We start from the raw sequence: 20,136 nt of genomic DNA, 5'->3' as shown, positions 1-20,136 counted from the left end.
GGTAAAAATTATCAAAAGAAATAACAGCATAAATAAACCTAAAGTGGCAGTTGATTTTTATTTTACAATGGGAGGTGTTGATAGACACCTTTCCAATTATCCAGTTGCAAGAAAACGAGGGAAAAAGTATAATAAAAAAATGTTTTTTCATCTAATGGAACAGGCGCTTTGGAACGCTTTTGTTTTATATACAAAAAACGGTGGTGCTATGACTCATTTAGACTTTCGACTGAAACTCATAGATGAGTACATAGAGAACTACCATAAGCCAGAATTTTCGTCAAAAGGTGAGCGTCCGAGTAAAACAGCAAATCCATTACGCCTAACGGAACATCACTTTTTAGAGCCGATTCCAATGACAGAAAAGAAAACCGCACCCACAAAAAGATGCATCATGTGTTGTTCCAAGCAGAGTGAGACAGGAAAACGAGTACGGCGGGAAAGTAGATACTATTGTTCAGACTGTAACGTAGGTCTATGTTTAACACCGTGTTTTAAAATCTATCATACCAAATTGAATCTTTAATTTTAGGAATTGCTACATTACAATTTAAAAATATATAAAGCATAAAATAGAATTAATAAAAAAATGTTATATTGATTATTTTTAAGCACCAAACATTTGTAATATTTTTTATGGAAAATAAAAAAAATAAAAAAGTAAAAACAGTACATTTTTATTAATTATAAAAATATATCAATTTACAAATATAATTACAAATTTAAATGCATTTGATACTGCTTTATGTATTTGATATTTTTAAAAAAATTTATTCACTATTAGAACTTTTAGAAAAATTGATAAAATTAGAATTTATATCGTCTTGTGTGTATAGACTAGCAGCAAAAACGATGTCTCTTTTTATAGCTAAAGAGGCCTCATCCATTTTAGCTTGAAGAACAGGATCTCCGATGATCTTAGCAACGTCTCGTACATTCATCAATACCTAGAAAGATGTAAATATTTCATATTTATAAAAACTATTACTGTCATCGATTAAAATTCCGATGATAAATCATAAAAAGTAATACTCACTTCGTGTAGTTTCTGAATACTGTGAACGATGATACCTTCTTGAACATCGGTAATTGCAATAACTTCGCAAAAAGATTTTCCTTTGGCCCATTCGTATACGACCTCCACTAAACCGAAATTTAAACGATTATTCTGAGCAGTAGGATCTTCCGCTCCGACCTGTAATTAAAATATGAATTTAACTTGAAAGGTAGCTAAAAAATAATAGCATTAGCTCTTTATTATACTGACTAGATATTTCTTTTCCAATTCCGAAAGGTCTTCGTCTATGTATTGAATTTCTACAATTCTGTTTTCGAGCCTGGGGTCAAGTTTCTGCGGAGTTTTAAGTTCAATACGCGCCTCAACAACCAGGCAACTGAGCAATGCCGCTATTTCCGTAGCGTCGAGACCTGTTAGAACATTTCTAAACACAATTTCAGTTATCATAAGCTCGTTTTTTCCCAATTCGCAAGCGACGCGGCCTTTTATCACCACGTGATGTTGAGAATCGATATATCTAAAAAAAAAAAAAAAAAAAATTTAAATGAAATTCATAATTAATTTAAGTGTAAAATATTAAATTTAACCTCAATTCTTTAAGTACTTCTAGTCTTCTTTGATAATCAGGGTATAATGACATTTCTTCGGTAGACAACAACCTTACCAATTCTTCATACTTCCATTCCAATTCTTTCCTCCGGAACACTAACGGAAACTCATTGTAAAAGTTATGATGCAAGCAAATATATCCGAACGAATGAAGTTGTTTCTGAAATATTTTATAAGTGCTATAATAAAATCATGTTGGTAGATAATTAGATAATTATTTAAATAAGAACGTATTATATAATAGATTTAGCAAGATATTTTTTTCGGAACGTAATTTAAATAATACACTGGCGAGTCAAATAAAGCACCCTTAAAAGTGCGATAAAAATTCAAAACATTGTTACATATATTTTGAAAAGTGGCAGTGCAAATCAGGCATGCAAGATGAAAGCGCAGCAGTAATTTAAAATGGCCACCGCACTTGCAGCATGCATCAAAATGTCATTCGTTTTTCAAGTAGTTAAAGAGTTTAACTAGTTGATATTCATTGACGAATGAAAGTTCAGTATTGTGATGCATGTCTGTTATTCCAGCAAGTGTATGAGTAGACTAGAAAATTTCTAAACGGCGCCAGTTCTGTAGCAGACTTTAGAATAGGTCAGGCACACTGAGTATTGATAAGTCTATTGTAGCAATTGAAAGCATAGTCAAATAAAATCGCCGAGTAGCAATGAATGAAATTGACTCACTTCTAGAGAAAGTCCTGTAAGGTGGATACCACACTAGTTGATTTCAGTTTCAGAGCCTACTAGGTACTTTTACTGGAGATGTACTCTAGATTCGATACCACCAGTCCGAAACCAAGAGAGCAAACAAGGAGATTATGCTGATTCTCTCTTGGGATGAATGAAGGATAATTTTGGAGCACATGTCCAGTCAGTTCAATGGTTGTAACGATCCAAGATCCATACTTCGATTATCTTGAACATTCGCTGTACTCATCGAATTTTTTCCTTAGTGATTGTCACATCTTTGGACAGTTAGAGGCGATAGGAGGAAATAGATCCAGGTGCGACAAAAATATGCACAAGTGACCCGCACTCAGCCTAAAAGATTTTTTACATTATGCCATTTTGTACAAATTATGTTATATATAATATAAATAAAGTACGATAATAAATATTTAATGTTTTCATTTGACTCGATAAAATAAATATTTCGGATGCCAGATGCAACACGTTTATTTTACTTAAATGAACAAAGAGGTTATTAGTTATCTAGTAAGTTATTGTATTTCCTAAAATATTGTGAGGGCATTGAACACATGTATGATTGAGACAAAACCTTTAATTATTAATTTTCCTCAACTTCGGCGGCAGGTGAAAACAATTCCACAAGAAACATAGTCTATGGTATGAGTGAAGCTAGTTATTATAAAAAAAAAAATCACCTCTAAATCCAAGAAGCTCTTTATAGAATCCAGTATCGCTCCATTATTAATTTTCAAGCCTTTTACCAAGTCCGCGAAATCAATTTTACCCGTTTCGTTGTAGTACATGTATGTGATATTCACTAGCGTGTGAACGGCCACCGTGCATGCGTTATTTGGCATCAAATTAGATTTCATATGGCTCCTTACTTCGTAGTCATTCAACACGCATTTACATTCACCCTTGAATCTATCTTTTAGCACTCTTGCGATGTTCTTCGACTTGACAGTTATGATCGTGTGATTTGGGAACTTGTAGTTTTTCGCAAAGCGTGCGCAATGGCCTGTGTATTGGATAATCGAATGCCACATGTTGGTATTGAGTATGTCCGGCGGAGTCTTATAGTATTCTTCGTCAAATTCTAATACTAAGATTTTGAAATCGGCAGACCTAGTACCTGAATTATGTATAAGTTTATTATTGCAACACTTATTATTTTTAAAATTAAACTTACTACCGACCTGAGTACTCCAAAACGATCCCAAAGTGACTAACGTATTTTTCAAAGTTGACAACAACGATAGAGCCGGGGCTGCTGTGTAGATTCCGTTGAGCTAGAAGGATAGGCATGATATCGCACGACTCTTCGTAATATTGAAGTGCCACGTCACAAAACCTGCCGAGGTAGTCGTAATTGGGCGTCTTGGGAGTTATAGATAGTTTCTTGAATATTTTATCCATTTCAACTTTGTGCGAACTGTTTTTTGTCTGTGTATCGAATTCTCGGAATGAGCATTTTATCATGCTCTCGATGGACAAGTTCGTAACTCTGCAGATAAAAGAATTTTGATTAGAAAAAATTATGTGAATATTCTTGGAGAACGGAGCGAATATTTACAATGAACAATAATATTCTTCAAAAAGATCACTTGCAAAGAATTTAAATTTTTCTTAGTTATAGAGCATTTTTAACCCTTTTGCGCGCCATTTTGAAATTTGATAATATATAGAGAAGCACCTATTTATGCTATAAGTTATTTAAATATTATTTCAATAAATTGAGGTGTTTTTCAACCTTAAATTAAACAGCAAAAAAATAGTACAAGGCTCAAAGGTTCATGACACATTTAGATGCCCAATGCATACTGGCGATTTTCTTAATGACTTCCATAGGTGTCATCAGCAGTCAAAGGGTTAAATGATTTTAGAATATTTTTAGAACCTAAGAATATACAAATTAAAAAAAAATTACAATGCTTGAAAACTTGATGGATGGATATTATGAAATATCTTTCATTTGATTTAATTTTGGCCGTTCTAAATTTTTCTCAGTTGCACTCTAGGACCTTTGAAAAATTTATAAAATGTATAAATTATAATGATATATTTTTATAAATTTTAAAACCAGATGGCAGATAAGGTTGGCTAACGAACTTAGCTAAGATATTTAAAAAATAAATTTTTCAGAAAAGTTTAGTTAAAATCAGACAAGAACTATAAGAATTTAAGTCAACATTGGGTCAGAATAAAAATCAAATTTAGGTCAGCATTTTATTAACAGCCTGGTCATAATTATATTATTCAGGGTCAGAATAAATATCAAATGGTTCGAATAAAAATAGCATACGGTCAGAATAAAAATATAGGACGATCAGAATTAAAATAATGAATAAGCATAATTATATTATTAAAAATCAGAATAAATATCGAATGGTTAGAATAAAAATAGCATACGGTCAGAATAAAAATATAGGACGATCAGAAATAAAATAATAATTAGTCATACTTATATTACTCAGTCAGAATAAATATCAATTGTTTAAAGTAAAAATAACATACGGTCAGAATAAAAATATAGGACAATCAGAATTAAAATAATGAATGGTCATAATTATATTATTCAGTCAGAATAAATATCAAATGATTAGAATAAAAATATAGGATGATCATGTGAATTGAAAAATATATAACATTTATAAATATAAATGGATAATAAATTATTTATTTTAGAAAAATATTATAAAATATCTGAGCGAGCATTAGTCAGAACAGTGAGCACCCCATGAATAATTCTCAACGAATCTATTTAATTTTATGTAGGACGCGAAGATATTCAGAGCAACGAACGAAGCAGGAGTAGTCCCGAACGTAATAAGCGTCCCAAAAAAATACGAGTCTATTTATTATGTTTCATTTTGGTTTTCGTTTTCCCTTGGCTTTCTTTACATTAGTAGTAGCAGAGCCCCTCAGACAGCGATAGTCTGATTCTTGAAAGAAGAATATGATTTCCATATGAAAATCTTTGGTCTGAAAGGCTTGCTGTCACAAATCGGCAAGTACAATGAAAATATTTTCTTAGTTGATATCATGAATCCGCTCTCAACTGAGATTATGAATTGACAGCAATTTTCAGCCTTCGTAGAATAAGCAATATATTGATTATTATTAGTAATAGTTTAAGAAAAATTAAATTCTTAATTATTCTCGGTTCAAAGAATATTTTCCTCTATAATACTCCTAGTAAGATATAAATGTTTTATATAATTTTACCTTAGCAAACCGAGCATTGTAGCATACGTAACTCTGAATTGTGATTCCAATTTAGATGGCTTTCCTAGCATCATGTTTATAAGATCCGAGCTCATTGGTATATCTTTTTTACATAAAATAATTACAGTGCCTGTGTCGTCGAGACCTATAGTTAAAGACAAAAATAAACTTAGATTTGTGATAGCAAAATTATGATGATATTTATAACAACCTCTTCGACCGGCTCGACCAGCCATTTGAATATATTCAGATGTCTGCAAAAGTCTCCAGTTGAGTCCGTCGTATTTGGTAACGGAATCAAAGACGACGGTTCTCGCCGGCATATTGACTCCGACGGCAAATGTCTCAGTTGCAAATAATATTTTCACCTAAATTAAATTAAATTATTAATATACGATCTTTAGTAAAATAAATTTTGTTTATATTCTTACTAAGCCCAGTTGAAACAGCATCTCGACGACTTCTTTCAAAATTGGTAATATTCCGCTGTGATGTATGCCGACGCCACTAGCCAGCAGCGATTGCAACGTGGTCACTTGCGGTAGCTTCTTATCGGAGTTATTCAGTTTCTTAAGACATGACTGGAAAAATACATGTATGCGACTCTTTTCCTTGGCCGTCGTCAAGTCCAATGACCTCAAATTTTCGGCTGTAGTATCACATCTGAAATAAAATAATCAGACTAGAGTTTGCAATAGTAGTTATACCGGTATTGTGGCACAAATCGACCTTCAATACTACCGGTATTACAATTTTTTTTTAATTTAATTAAAATTTTATCATCAAGTTACTCAAAAAGGCTTTAGAAAATAGAAATTATATTGGGCATGACATACATGCCATTGGACTTATACTAAACAACTAATTGTAATTTAATGCCGGTATTATTTCAATCACTAAATCAGACTCATATTACTATTGTTTTAAACATACCTTTTTCTGGATAGTATAAATACGACCACGGGAAGTTTATCATTTCTTCTAAGGTGATCGACCAATCCGATCCACATTGTTTTTTCCTGAGCATATTTGTTGACAGGACCTTAAAATTATCAAACACAGAATCTGAAGATAAGCAATAACAAAAATTTGGGATAACATATATTTTAATTTCAATACCTTTCTTCATTTTTCGAAGTAGCATCGACTTGGAAGCTGCATTATAAGCACCCCTGAGGAAATCACCATTTGGACCGAGAACCATAAAGATGTCATCTTTTGATTTTCCACCAGTTCCTAATTTAATAAAAGTAAAATAGTTACAAGCAGCAAGGTATATTAAAATATAATGATTTTATACCTGTGTAAAGATGATGACATAGAGCCACGGGTCGCTTGGTCGTCGAAACTACGTAAACCTTCCGCTTCTTCGTTCTCCCGACCCAGTCGGCAAACTCCAAAGTATTGGGCACGGTGGCGCTCAACATTACGATACCGCAATGAGCGGGTAGTAAAATCAACACTTCTTCCCACACGTATCCCCTCTGGTAAGTTATATTCGATGTTTAAAATGCTGTAGTGATAATAATATGGATCACGGCAGTGGCTTACCTGAGTGTCGTTAATGTAATGTACTTCGTCGAATATCACATACTCCAAGTCTCTGATTACGTCGGCGCCATAGTAGAGCATGGATCTTAAAATCTCTGTGGTCATTACCAGACAACTGGCTGTGGTGTTGATTTGTATATCGCCGGTCAAAAGACCTACATCGCCAAATGCGGTTACAAACTCTCTGTATTTCTGATTGGATAAAGCTTTCACCGGAGAAGTGTATATGATTCTGTAATGTTATAATTATAATTATATAGATAGATGTATTTCAGAAGACTTTTTTGGATTATTTTTACAATCAGTATCAAATTAATGATCCTGTTTCATAATTGATACGAATCACTGATGGTTTTCAAAGTGAAACATGTTCTTTATAACTATGTTGAGCTTCCTAGAATATTTGACACATAGAGAGAATTTTTACTTTTTCTCAAACTTAATTCTGAGGTCTTTAATGGAAATCTCTTTAGTCAGTTAAATGACAGTTTCTAATGGTTACGTCTATGAATAATAAAAACAACAGTGGTCCCAAGTTGGTACCCTACGAAACTCCAGAAAGTAAATCCATATAAGGATTACATTTTTAGATAATAAAAGGAGAGACAATTCTATTAACCGAGGAAGTACCTTGTGCAGTGTTTGAGGGACAAAGCAATGGCGTATTCTGCCACCACTGTTTTACCAGCAGAGGTGTGTGCAGCTACAAACACATGTCCTTGCTCTTCCAGCTTTATAATAGCCTAGATAAAATATTAATATTAATTATAATACATTATGAAGAACGTTATAAAAAAACTAAAACAAAATACAGATGATTCATTTAGACTAGGTAATAATTTACCTAAGCTTCTTAACGTATCAACTGTATAACATGATTTAATAATTTAATTTACCAATTTTTGGAACGTGTCCAGCTCAAATGGATATTTATAAGCCATATTCGGAACTCTCTTTTCAAAGTCTTCTACTGGTTTGCTCGTATCCAGTATTTCAACCCAATCGCTGCCGTAACTTTTGGTGGTTTGCACGTGCTTCGATATATTCAAGATGGGCAAATTATTCAGCGGTTCGATCACAGACGATTCTTCTTCTTCTTTCTCATCTGTTTGCAATTTCATACGTTCCATCGGATCGATAATGTCCAATTTCGGGTTAGCTTCGTTTTCATCCACCCAAAGATCTTTATTATCAAATAGTATATATTAAACCGAATCAAAGGAAAAAAGCAATAAAAAAAAACAATACCTTGTAAATGATCTTTCTGCTCTTCGGTAATAGTATCGGTCTCGTCCTGTTTTTTATCTATGTCACTTGCAACATTTTCAACTTCTTCAACTACATTTGCCTTGTCTTCGCTTTCTGAGGTTGCTTTGTGTACTTTTTCTTCTGGTACTCCCATTGTTGATTGCAGTTCTGTTTTAGTTGGGGTGCATCCGTCTTCGTTAAAGTCTACACCGCGGTTAAAGACATGTTCTCGGCGTAGTAGATCTGTAAGTTTTTTAAGAATTATTAAAAAATAGTATTTAGCTATGAGCGAGCTGCTTTAATAACTTACGTTCGCCCATGAAAGATTCATTCAGATTGATCCTATCGACAGTGGGTGTTTTCAATTTTTCCTCTATGAAGCAGGTAGGTAAAAATGGCAATCGAGAAGGATTGCCCCTGGTGGCCAAGTGAGGTGGTAATGGGGGACGTTTCATAGTGAGATCATTAGTTTTTCCAATTCCGACTTTGATTTGTTCTTTCCAATTTATAATTTTGCCCGTTTTCTCATCTTTTATAGGCTGAAAAAGACGATAATTTAGAATTACATAGAAAGCAACTGAAACTAACAGCGGATACAAAAAATTGTCAGGGAATTTTGAAATTGAAATTGGCCAAATTGAACATAATACATAAAAAATATGTGATTTTAAATTAACATTACAATATAAATAATAGTAAATATGGTAAATACATAGTAGTGTATTTTTTTATAATAAGAAAACTATTCTGGTGTAAAACCCATTTCAGAAAAATGTATTAATAAATTAGAAGAACATGAGATTTTAATGGAAAAAAATGTTTTATCATGTCTCGATTTTATTTTAATTTAATTATATATGGACAAAAACCATATATTATGTCCAGGTCTTTATTTGATTAAGACAAATATAAATTGTTTGTTATGCAACGGTTGGGGCGGTTATCTGTGGATACGTCCATAGGCGCAGGCGTCCCCAAAGTAAGTCGCTCTGGATTTTAGACATCGAGCTGGAGCAGTGAATGAGAAGAGAAAAATGGAACTCCGATATGGACTTAAGTATGTCAGACGAACTGTCTGAGTAGAAGTGATTTCTGGTTGCCAGGGTCCCGGTATTTATATTCATAGCCACTTTAAGGTGGATTTTGTGGTCCTCCCTTTTTGGTTGAACGACCAATTAGAGAAGGGTGGCGAATTTATTTAAAATAAATTGCCTCTGGCCGATAAGCTAGATTGAAAACGGCTATTATATTATTAGCAGCAATGTCTCAGATGGAAAATGAACGTGTTCTTGAAGAACATTTACATCAATAATGACTAATTCAGAAATTTCATCTAGCTTTTACATTGAAAACTGTATTTGTGGATTTCATAAAACGTTTATGTTATTTTCAAGAATTTTATCTCCTTCTCGAATCATTTATTTTAAAATCTCCCAAAAATTTACTCCGTTGGTTATTAATTTCTCATTATGAGTATTTATTAAAATTCCATCATCTCTATGAAATCTAAAAGCTGTTTTGTTTTTCAAATGTTATAATAATATCAATAGTAGGAACACATCTTTTACGATTTTCTTTGACTTGTTTCAGTCGAATTGAAGATAAAATATTAGATATTTCGTTTTGTGGCTTGTTCTTAAAATAACGTAAAAAATCTTCTGCAGTTAGTTTGAGCTGATATTTTATGATAATTGTTTCGTTAGTATCTTTCCAATATTCAGTCATTACCGAGAAGTTTTAAAAATGCTTTCAGAACTTTTGTAACCAAAGTTCCGGCTTCACCATAGTATCGGCATTCACCTACAACTGCGGGAGCAAATAATGAACAATATTTACAAAAACCTCTTTCATAATTAGAGAATAAACTAATCATGAATATTTATCAAAATTACTTATATTTAAATATCTCTATATTTTTATCTTTCAACTTGGGTTCTAAATATGAAAAAACGTATGTTTTTGGTGTAGAAAATGGATTTTCCAAAAGTTATTTTTTTTCAATATTATAAGGATTATTATTTTGCAGAGATACATTTTTGTAAGTTAAAATGAGAATTTACTGCGATAAAAAGTAAATTTTGTAATTATTTTTGTACTCGTTATATTTATTTTCTATTTAGAAAAATAAATATAAAGAGTTCAAAAATTTATATTTGGTGTTGTCTTTAAAATTGAAATACAAATAAGACTAATCTTTCTTCCAAAGATTTTTTTATTGAGAAAAAGCAAATGTTTGTATTTCCCATTTTCTGAAAATTTTATAATGTAATAAGATATTTAATTTTTATATGGAATTATTTGAATAGCGAAATCATATTCTGCTAATTGCTATTCTTCTAAGTATGTAAATAATATCTATCAAAGTTGTAACAACAAGATTTGAATTTTTGACTGATTGCAAAAAAATAAATATACAAAATAGTAGAAAGAAAAGACCCTTTTAAAGCAAAACAAAACATTTTTGAATCTATTAAAGATTGTATGGAGCAAATTTCATCCTACTACTAAGTCAGAGAAAAGAATGCTAGATCGGTGAAATATAATATATCCCAAATAGAAAAATCTTCGCCTGGTTTTAGAGTATCTACAGATAGGCTAAGCTTTTGGGGATTACAAAATCTATCCACTTAGAATATACCACGACGAAAACCCAAAAATATAGCAAAAAATTAGAATTTACCGAAGCATTTTCTATGATTAAATCTATGTCTACTCAAAACAAACATAATTTCTTTATCACAAAAAGGGTTGAATGTGTTGTTTTATAAAATGTTATTTTTATTGTTTTGATAATATATAAATTAGCAATGATATACTGAGAAGACACGAAATAAAACTAAATGACTAAAAAAATAAAATTTTGCAAATTTAAAAAAATATATATTTTTGGCCAATCTATGAAAAATTGAACAGATACTAAAAAGCAGTCGACTATATAAACAGAATTATTATTGTTCATGGCAATACTAAACGTCAATGAAGATCTCTTCGAATGCAAATGAAGCATATTGTATTGGCTAACCTGCAGAGCTGTCACAATCGGAGGAAATTCGTTCACAAACACTGAGCGAAATCGACCTTCCGGGTGCCAGACCTTCCTCGTTCTTTCGGCGGACCACAGATCGAGATTGGCGGGTTTCAGGTACTTTTCTATTTCGTCCTCTAGCCATTCTTCTCCCGTTTCAGCCAACCACTGTCGTACAAAAGATAAGGTAAACGTGAATGAAATCGTCGCTTAAAACGTACACAAATCGACCTACTTGTTCCTCAAGACTGTCGCAAGCTTTCGTCATCGTCGCCTTTCGACGATATCATTCGATTGCTTCTCTACAGTCATACAGTTTCGCGCCACCTTTCATACGTACACGACCGTATAGAGTGACATTTGCGCAATAGTCGCATGGTATTGCGTTAAGGCCAATTAAAAAATACAAATAAATAAATGAAATAATTGTTGAGCTTATAAAAAATGCAGTTTAAAAAATCAATAGAAAAAATAAACATATTTAAAATAATATTATTAATTATTATTTTATACCTAATGGGGTATTACCGAACAACCAAGCAAAATTGCAGAAATTCTGAAGAGAGAGTATCATGTTCTCAAATTTTCAGACAGCAATATTGGTGCTTCACTATCCATGTTTTATTTGCCACTGAATATTTTTTCTAAATTTCTATATTTTTCTTTTAACAAATTATGGCCAGTCGGTGGTCATTTTTCAAATACTTCATTAAAGTTCATAGTATTTCATTAATTGACATGCATTTTTCTGGTAAAATTCAAGGGAGTTCCTGTTTAGAATCCACGTCAAAAACAATACAATCGTGCCGTCGCTATCGCAATGGAAACGCTCGGTTATCTAGCGTGCACATTAAAACTTAAAAGCAACTCAGGACACACTTAATGGATAGCGGGAGAGGTTCCAGATGTAGGTCAAGCTCAAAAAGTCATTATTAACCCATGCGTTTGTACATCGCCGCGCTACACGCGTAGAAGCTAATATATAGTATTTAAAAAACAAGTTTTTCTTAATCGCGTAAATCAAGGGATAAGTGTACATGTATATGGTCATATATTTTTTTTGGATATGACACTTATAGCAAGTAACACAGACAAAATGGCTAAACATATCGAATAAGAGAGTTATCACTTAGATTTTTAAATCATTAGATTTAAGTTAATATAAATAAAAATATTTCTACCAAATATACCGTGCATTGATAATATTTCCTTTCCAGTGAAATTAAAGCTAAAACAAGATTTATTGTGATCGGTACATATAACGAAAAAATGTAAGATAAACGTTTTTAAGATAACCGAATATTAAAAACATTGTGGAATGATAATCAGAAATAATAATAAAGTTAGCAATGGCCAAACGTACGATAGTGTAACAAGAGATAAAGGCATCTGATGCTGAATGGATGTTGTGTGTAAAGATTGCAATAAAATCGAATTGATAGTAATTTGGTGACGGGTGGCGATTACACAAAGATTAGGTCGCTGCATTATTATTTTATTCAAAGTAGTGGTGTAAGTGATCGACGGACGATGTACCGCTGGCCGTTAATCTCCCGTCAAGTTCCGCCAAAGAATGTCTTGCACTCTGCCGCCGTCAGAGTACCGCCTAGTTTTGGCCATAATAAAATAAATTAATATGTCTCCACAGTATTTTTGACAAGTTTACTCGAATGAAAATTATTAGATTTCAACGAACTGTTATGTATAATGTATCACAGTTTATCTTATTCAAACATATGATGCAATAAAAAGTATTTTAGAATAGCAAAGTTTTTGAAAAATCATAAATTTTGCCCAAAATCAAAAATTTATGATAGCACCAAGATCTGCGTAGAACTCTCTTAGTCACGAGTGAGGCAATATATATTCTAGTAATGGTTTTAATGTCATATACAAATAAAAAATAATAAAAAACTATTTATAGCTGATCAATATAAATACAACAATATTTTCGAACAGTATAATCACGATTTATATTAATACTTTAAATTTAATAATGGTTTTAAGCTTTGCTAAATTTAGTTTTCAACTATTATACCTAAAATATTAGTTAAATTAGTTACATTTTTTGTTAATCGATATCGTACGTGTAAAAATAATATCATACTTTAACTGTGAATTGATAGTAGATCTATATATAATAATATATTGTAGAAACGTTTTTTTCATGCATCAAATCGATTAGACAGATCCTGGATTATTTGTTTTTTTTTTATAAGATACAATAATAATCAATAAAACAAATTATTTTAATTCAAAATGATACTTGTATTTAAAAGCAGTTAACATTATACTGTAAATATGGATTAATTATTTTCTGATAAGATTACATAATGTATTGTGATAATTGGATATAATATTATTAGAATATAATATATCTTTTTAATGTAATATATTTTTGTTTAAAAATATTGTATTGTTATTTAAATTACGCATTTTTGTGATGATTGTGTGTAGTAAATTTGTTTTTGTATTATAAACCACAAAACATTGTTGTTTAAGTGTTCCTCAAAATGGTTTATGTTCCAGTATATAAAGGAAAACATTTTTGTTGACTGAATAGTACATTGTTTTCGTTCATTCATTAATCATATATCAAATAGACTCTAGATTATTAAAGTATTATCTTTTAAAGTAAACACTATTGATAAGTTTTTCACTATGATTGTATTCTATATGATTTGAATTTCAGTTATAACTCAATCTACAACAATGAAAGCTTGTGTTATCGGTGCTGGCGTTGCCGGAATGTGCGCTGTACATCTTTTGAATAAAAATTTTCCCGATGTCGAGATTGTCTGTTTTGAAATCAACGGAGACGTCGGTGGTACGTGGATGTATCAAGATAGAATTGGAGTGGATGAATATGGACTGCCATTGACTACGAGCATGTATAAGAATTTAAGGTACTTAATATAAGATAGTTATAATATAACATGTTTATAATATTCTCTGCATATGTCTTCAGATCAAACCTTCCAAAGCAAGTAATGCAATATTCAGACTTTCCAATATCAGAAGAATGCAAGACTTTTATGAAAAATGAAGTATTCTTAGATTATTTGAACGACTATGCTAAAAATTTTGGTGTCAAAAGATTTATAAAGGTAAAATAATATTCATTCATAATAGTAATACTATAATATAATATAATGAATACTATAATATTTGACTTTATTACAGTTTCATCACATCGTTACGTTGGTAAAGCTTATCGAAGAGACTTGGAATGTTACCTATAAGGATTTAAAGACTGGAATTTCTGAGACCGCTGAATTCAGTCATATATTTGTATGCAACGGTCATTATAGTCATTATGAAATACCAAATCTGAAAGGGAAAGATGTATTTAAAGGTTATTATGTGAGTTATATATTAAACATTTATCTTGTTTTACTGAATTTATTTGTGAATATAGGTAGTCAAAGTCATAGCCACGATTACAGACTTCCGGCTCCTTATGCTAATAAGAAGGTATTGATAGTCGGTTCAGGTCCTTCTGGTCTTGATATATCAATTGAAGTGGCTCAGGTTGCCGATAAACTGTTTCTAAGTCATCACAGAGATAAAACCATATCTAGTCCTTTTCCTGAAAACTATATACAGAAACCAGACGTGAAGGAGTTAACCGAAAACTCTGTACTCTTCAAAGATGGCACTGCTGAAGAGATTGATCATGTAATTTATTGCACAGGTTAATATTGATAATTCATATTGAAAGCATAAAGCTTCCAATAAAACACTACATAACTGATTTATATTTAGGTTATTCATATCATTGTCCATTTTTGGATCAATCATGTGATCTGACCGTTCAAATGCATGGTATTACTCCATTGTATCGGCATGTCATTAATATAAATCACACATCAATGTATTTTATTGGAGTGCCACAATTAGGATGTGCTGTGCCAATGATTGATATACAAGTATAATTCTCAATATATGTATATAGCAATCATATACATAAAAATACTAATTAATAATATAATTTCAGGTAAGATACGTGATGGCTATATTGAAAGGCAAATTTAATTTGCCCAGTAAAGATGATATGTTGAAACATATGAAATCGTTCATGACAGCGAGAGATTTGAACAGATTTAAGCAAGTTAATAATCTACATTATTTAGGGAAGAGGGAGGTAAATATAAAATATATATATATATATAATCATAGATTAATTGATTTAATAATAATTTCAAAACTTTTCCTTATTCATCGGAATCGTGTAATATGAATCATGATCTAGGTCAAATGATATTATAGAGAAAGTTTAACTTGATATTATTTTAGCTATCGTACTACTGCCAAATGGCTGATGAGTCTGGAATTGTATGCGTACCGCCAGTGTATTGTGCTATAAGGATTCACTTGATGGACCTTAGGGCTGATTTGTACACGTATAGAAATTATGATTTAAAGATAATCGATGATAGGCATTTTATTAGTAAGAAGATCGGTGAAGAAAAATGGAGTGATGTACAAAACGTGTTTATGTGTGAAAATTTATAAATGATTTAATACTATGTACTATTTAACAGTATCAATTTGTTATAATTAATGATTATTAAATAAATGTTCATAAGGTGTAGATAATTGTAATGTAATTAGAAGATATGTTGTTTTTTCTTATTTTATCTAATCTGTTTCCAATGGAAATATATTATTGTATAAAATATTATTTTAAAGGTGGTCTGCTTGGAAGAGTTAATAAGTTACAATGATAACAAGAAGCAGGACTTTTTAAGCTATTTTGGAGACTTGTAGTTTTGTATTCTAGATATATCTTAAGTCTCTTTGAGTATTTAGGATATATCTAGAATACAAAACTTTTTCACAGCAAATTTCTTCATATGTTCTATATATTTGTATAGAACATATAGAGAAATACAATAAAAATAAATATTGTTACAAGAGAAAATAGTAACAACTTGCAAATAAAGTAAACATACGACAATGTATAATGTACAAAAGCCAGGTCTGCTAATATCATTTTAGTTTATTGCAAATAAACGCATTCGAATAACGGAGCTATCCAAATAGTATATTTTCATATCAAAGCAAATTAAAAATAGACTATCGATAAGAAATATTGTTGAAGAAAAAGAAATTGGCTTAAAACTAACGTCACTTTCGACAAGAAAAACGACTCCTTGTAATTCTAAATAGAAAAATTGGTACATCACTAATAACAATCACCTGAGAGGTCTTAACTTATGCTAATGTCGCAAAAATGCGGTGGAGCGAACATGTGAAAACTAAACGCAAATAAGTAAATTACTGTTTTGGTAAATGTAATTATAAAATAATAACTGTTTAAAGACATATTAAAACAACACATGTGGTATCTAGATATAGGGATAAGCGAGAAAAATATCTATAGAATCCACACTGAAATGACAGAACAATTTTTTTCGTTGTATATTAGAACAGAGAGGACACATGGTTTTAGGAAGCATGCGCGTGGGTACATTATAGGATAGGAATGATAAGGTAGCAATATTACCAAATGTTGCTGGTAACAATCCGATATCATCCAGTGAAATAACAATAGTTAAATCTGCATGTGATTGTAATCATGATGATAAAACAGCCTCTCCACTTCAATCGTCAACATTTTAGTTCAGCCCAGTCGTCACCTCCGAGCCACCAGGAGTTAATTTGCACTTAAAGACGTCCTGGACATTCTGCGACGTTATGACTTGAACAATCCACCTACGTATCTATATCTATATATACATATATATAATTTATATCACATCATTTGTACGTAGTACGAACTGTAGAAATGCGTATACGAAGAAATGGTTCCGCACAAGATTCAGTATAAGAATATTGTGATCCTTTAAATCATAGGTTCTCAAAGTGGGTAATATCGCCCGCTGGTGGGCAGGGCCGGCTCAAGGAGGGTTCAGCGTGTTCCAGAAACCTGACCCCGCATTTAAAAAGCCCCGCGGTTCACGACAACTTCTTAGGTCGATTCATGTGCTGAATGGTGCGAAATGAAAAAGAAACTTTTCGTCATTATAGCTGGGTATTTCCCATTACCTACTTAACCGGGGAATTTCTACAGTGAATGTGTATTTTTAAGTAAAGTTATATGTTCACTAGTGAAGTCCAAATAAATTTTCACCAGTGAATATATATGAGTATTTCTACTAGTGAAAATATAATTTAACTGATAGGTGCTAGTGAAATTAAATGCTGCTCTAAAATGTTCAGTTGCGAAACGTCCATTTGCTATTCAAACCCAAACCTAACCTAACAAAAACAAAAACAATTATCCCTGAGAAGGGATAATTGTTTTTGTACCCTCCTATTGGTTAAAATTCGGTTTATATGGGCTTCATTCGGTATGTCGTCATATTGTTATAAATAGGCTTAATATGAACGTAAAATAACTGAACGTTTCCGACTGCGACGGCACAATTTTATTGCTTTTGACGTGGATTCTAAACAGGGACGACATTTGAGGGGCCAGGCAGGAGAATTTGCCCCCTTGAATTATATTTAAAGAAAACCATGAATCTTAATGCGGAAAAAGCTAAAATACCTTTGAATGTTTGAAGAGTGAAATCTATTTTTAATCACTGTTTTTTTAAATTATATTCCATGTTTCATAATTTAATCTAGGTTTTTTCATTTTAATCCACAAAAAATGTTCTGTCTTACCAAAACGACATACCAAAATATATTTATATTTTTTTCTCTCTCTCATTATGTCAATATTAATATTGTTATTGGTTTATCGGGCCTTGAGTTTTTTTAGATTTTTGTGGTACACATTATTCGATGTTATTTCTCATTTTTTTCATTGGTGGCAATTGCTTTCATTATTTCCATTGCTAAAATTGTTTTGGGAATAGAGCTGGTTCTTCATGGACAAAGCTTTAAAAATCTATTCACAACCACAATCACTTATTGAGTACTTTATTAAGAAAAGTATTTTTGTAACATCTATAGAGTAACATACTTACAGTCAATAAGAGCTGTCTTACAACCAAGATAATCCACTGGAACCTAAACGTATCGATGATTTCAAGTTTTTCTTATATTTTTGAGTTGCACCAATCTTCTTTCAAAGCGATTAAGGGTGTAAAAGTTTCATTTCTACATACATACATAGCAAAAGATGTTTGATATTGATTCTGAATTGGATATGAATCATAAATGATGCTGTTGTTCATGTCATTATTTATTATTTCTCTAAAACGTCCTTGATTGGTGTATAACGACGTAGTATATTTATATTTACATTAACAACTAACAAAAATATAACATTCTTATAATTAAAACTAACATTTTTTGTATGATGGATTTGCAAGTCATTAAATAATTTTGGAAATAAAATTTATATTAAATATTTGAGATCATCTGAGTATTACTTTATCATACGTATTTAATGCTCAATGTCAAGTAAGTTCACGTAGAAATACAAGCAAAAAAACATGATATTATTTTGCAATCGTTTTTTAACATCCATATTAAACCGGTTAGTGAGAAATTGACGTCACGAGGTTCATGAACGAAAAAATGTTGCCACCCAATAAAAAAATGAACTAAATTAGGCTTTAATGATTCAGAATAAAACAATAGAATGTAATAAAAAGAAATACAGTGTAAAAAATCGCAAACACTTATTTTAATAAGTCATTTAGAAGATATGATTCACGTTGTATTATATATATTTTAACATGTAATTTTTATGTCTGGAATACGTATTGAATTCGTCGAAATTTAAACACCGTCAGATTTCGGCGAAAACTCATAGTAACATCTCGTAATTGTGCTTATATGATATATAAACGTATCTGAAAAAATATAGTAAAACTACTTTAAATTGACGATTCTAACGAAACTTTGTAGAACAATTTATAATAAAATAATCAGTGATTATCAGGCAACCTGTTTAACTCTTAAATTTGTTTTATTATTATTCAATAGTAATTAAAGGCATTTGATATTGTATTAATATCATGCATGACATAATAAAGCTAGTACAGTATAAGTCTCACTGATCTCTATAAATACAACTTGTACGACTAATATAAGTTATTTAAACACAAATTAAAAAACGAACCGTTCGCAAAATTGGATGATCTGCATTCTGGTGATTACTGTTGTGATACCTGTAAGTCCCGAGAGAAAGTGGGAGCGTCAATGTTCGGTTCGGTTAGCTCTGTTTTTACAAAACTTTCTACAATATATGTATAAAAACAAACCATTCGAGTCATGCCAATAACATTTGTTATTAATTAGTCGTGTTAAAAGCACTATATAATAATAAATTATATATTTATATATTTATTTTATAATTATGAACTAAGGTCTAATTTGTGAACTTATTATTATATAACTGAACTAGAAAATGTTTAAAATATGTACAAACATACTTATAAGAATCTTCTTATTCTTGCTACTTCTACAAATACCACTGAATATACAATTTTAAATAAATTTTATATTAGGTGGAACTTTATATACTAAATATTATTAAAATTATGTAATTCTATATACTTTTTTAAGCATCGTACAACGATTTCGAACATATATTTGTGACAAAATATGTCTGATGAATAATTTATTAAACAGTAATTTTAATTACCATTGAATTTTATAAAAAAAACTAGTCTCACAGACACTGCAAAAAATATAGATGGCTGATATTGATTCTAAATGTCACATATACTGGAAATCTTATTAAAATAAAAACTTGTTAGCAAATATTTTAGGTTTTAAGTCAGATAATAAACCAGTTTAAT

The 20,136-nt window shown here is 31.0% G+C and overlaps 2 protein-coding genes across 3 annotated transcripts; one reads left to right on the top strand and one right to left on the bottom strand.

The window, feature by feature from the left end:
* Window positions 1–657: 657 nt before the first annotated feature.
* tst (superkiller complex helicase subunit twister) lies at window positions 658–11,740 on the bottom strand. Its single transcript, XM_088189382.1, has 19 exons — window positions 11,607–11,740; window positions 11,369–11,539; window positions 8,657–8,885; window positions 8,347–8,589; window positions 7,995–8,281; window positions 7,729–7,841; window positions 7,099–7,330; window positions 6,848–7,031; window positions 6,667–6,783; window positions 6,481–6,589; window positions 5,979–6,210; window positions 5,759–5,915; window positions 5,548–5,692; window positions 3,519–3,826; window positions 3,018–3,454; window positions 1,606–1,787; window positions 1,268–1,535; window positions 1,037–1,195; window positions 658–947 (listed from the first exon to the last, which is right to left on the bottom strand). The coding sequence occupies exons 1-19, from the start codon at window positions 11,637–11,639 to the stop codon at window positions 771–773; spliced, it is 3,783 nt and encodes a 1,260-aa protein (XP_088045508.1). The 5' UTR covers window positions 11,640–11,740; the 3' UTR covers window positions 658–770.
* Window positions 11,347–15,987, top strand: LOC148233365 (senecionine N-oxygenase-like). Of its 2 annotated transcripts, none has more exons than XM_088189385.1 (8): window positions 11,347–11,488; window positions 14,064–14,277; window positions 14,340–14,478; window positions 14,555–14,726; window positions 14,790–15,065; window positions 15,137–15,300; window positions 15,369–15,515; window positions 15,668–15,987. In XM_088189385.1, exons 2-8 carry the CDS (start codon window positions 14,084–14,086, stop codon window positions 15,884–15,886), a joined length of 1,311 nt encoding a protein of 436 aa, XP_088045511.1. In that variant the 5' UTR covers window positions 11,347–11,488; window positions 14,064–14,083; the 3' UTR covers window positions 15,887–15,987. The 2 variants fall into 2 exon arrangements, with proteins under 2 accessions (XP_088045511.1, XP_088045510.1); XM_088189384.1 differs by lacking the exon at window positions 11,347–11,488 and adding an exon at window positions 13,929–13,990.
* Window positions 15,988–20,136: the final 4,149 nt, after the last annotated feature.

The sequence above is a fragment of the Plectrocnemia conspersa genome, unplaced genomic scaffold (assembly GCF_051122295.1).
Source record: "Plectrocnemia conspersa isolate PC_06_02 unplaced genomic scaffold, ASM5112229v1 ptg000008l, whole genome shotgun sequence".
In the NCBI taxonomy this organism is placed as follows: Eukaryota; Metazoa; Arthropoda; class Insecta; order Trichoptera; family Polycentropodidae; genus Plectrocnemia; species Plectrocnemia conspersa.
The sequence above is the reverse complement of the archived record's forward strand: the minus strand, read 5'-3'. Positions and strand labels throughout refer to the sequence as shown.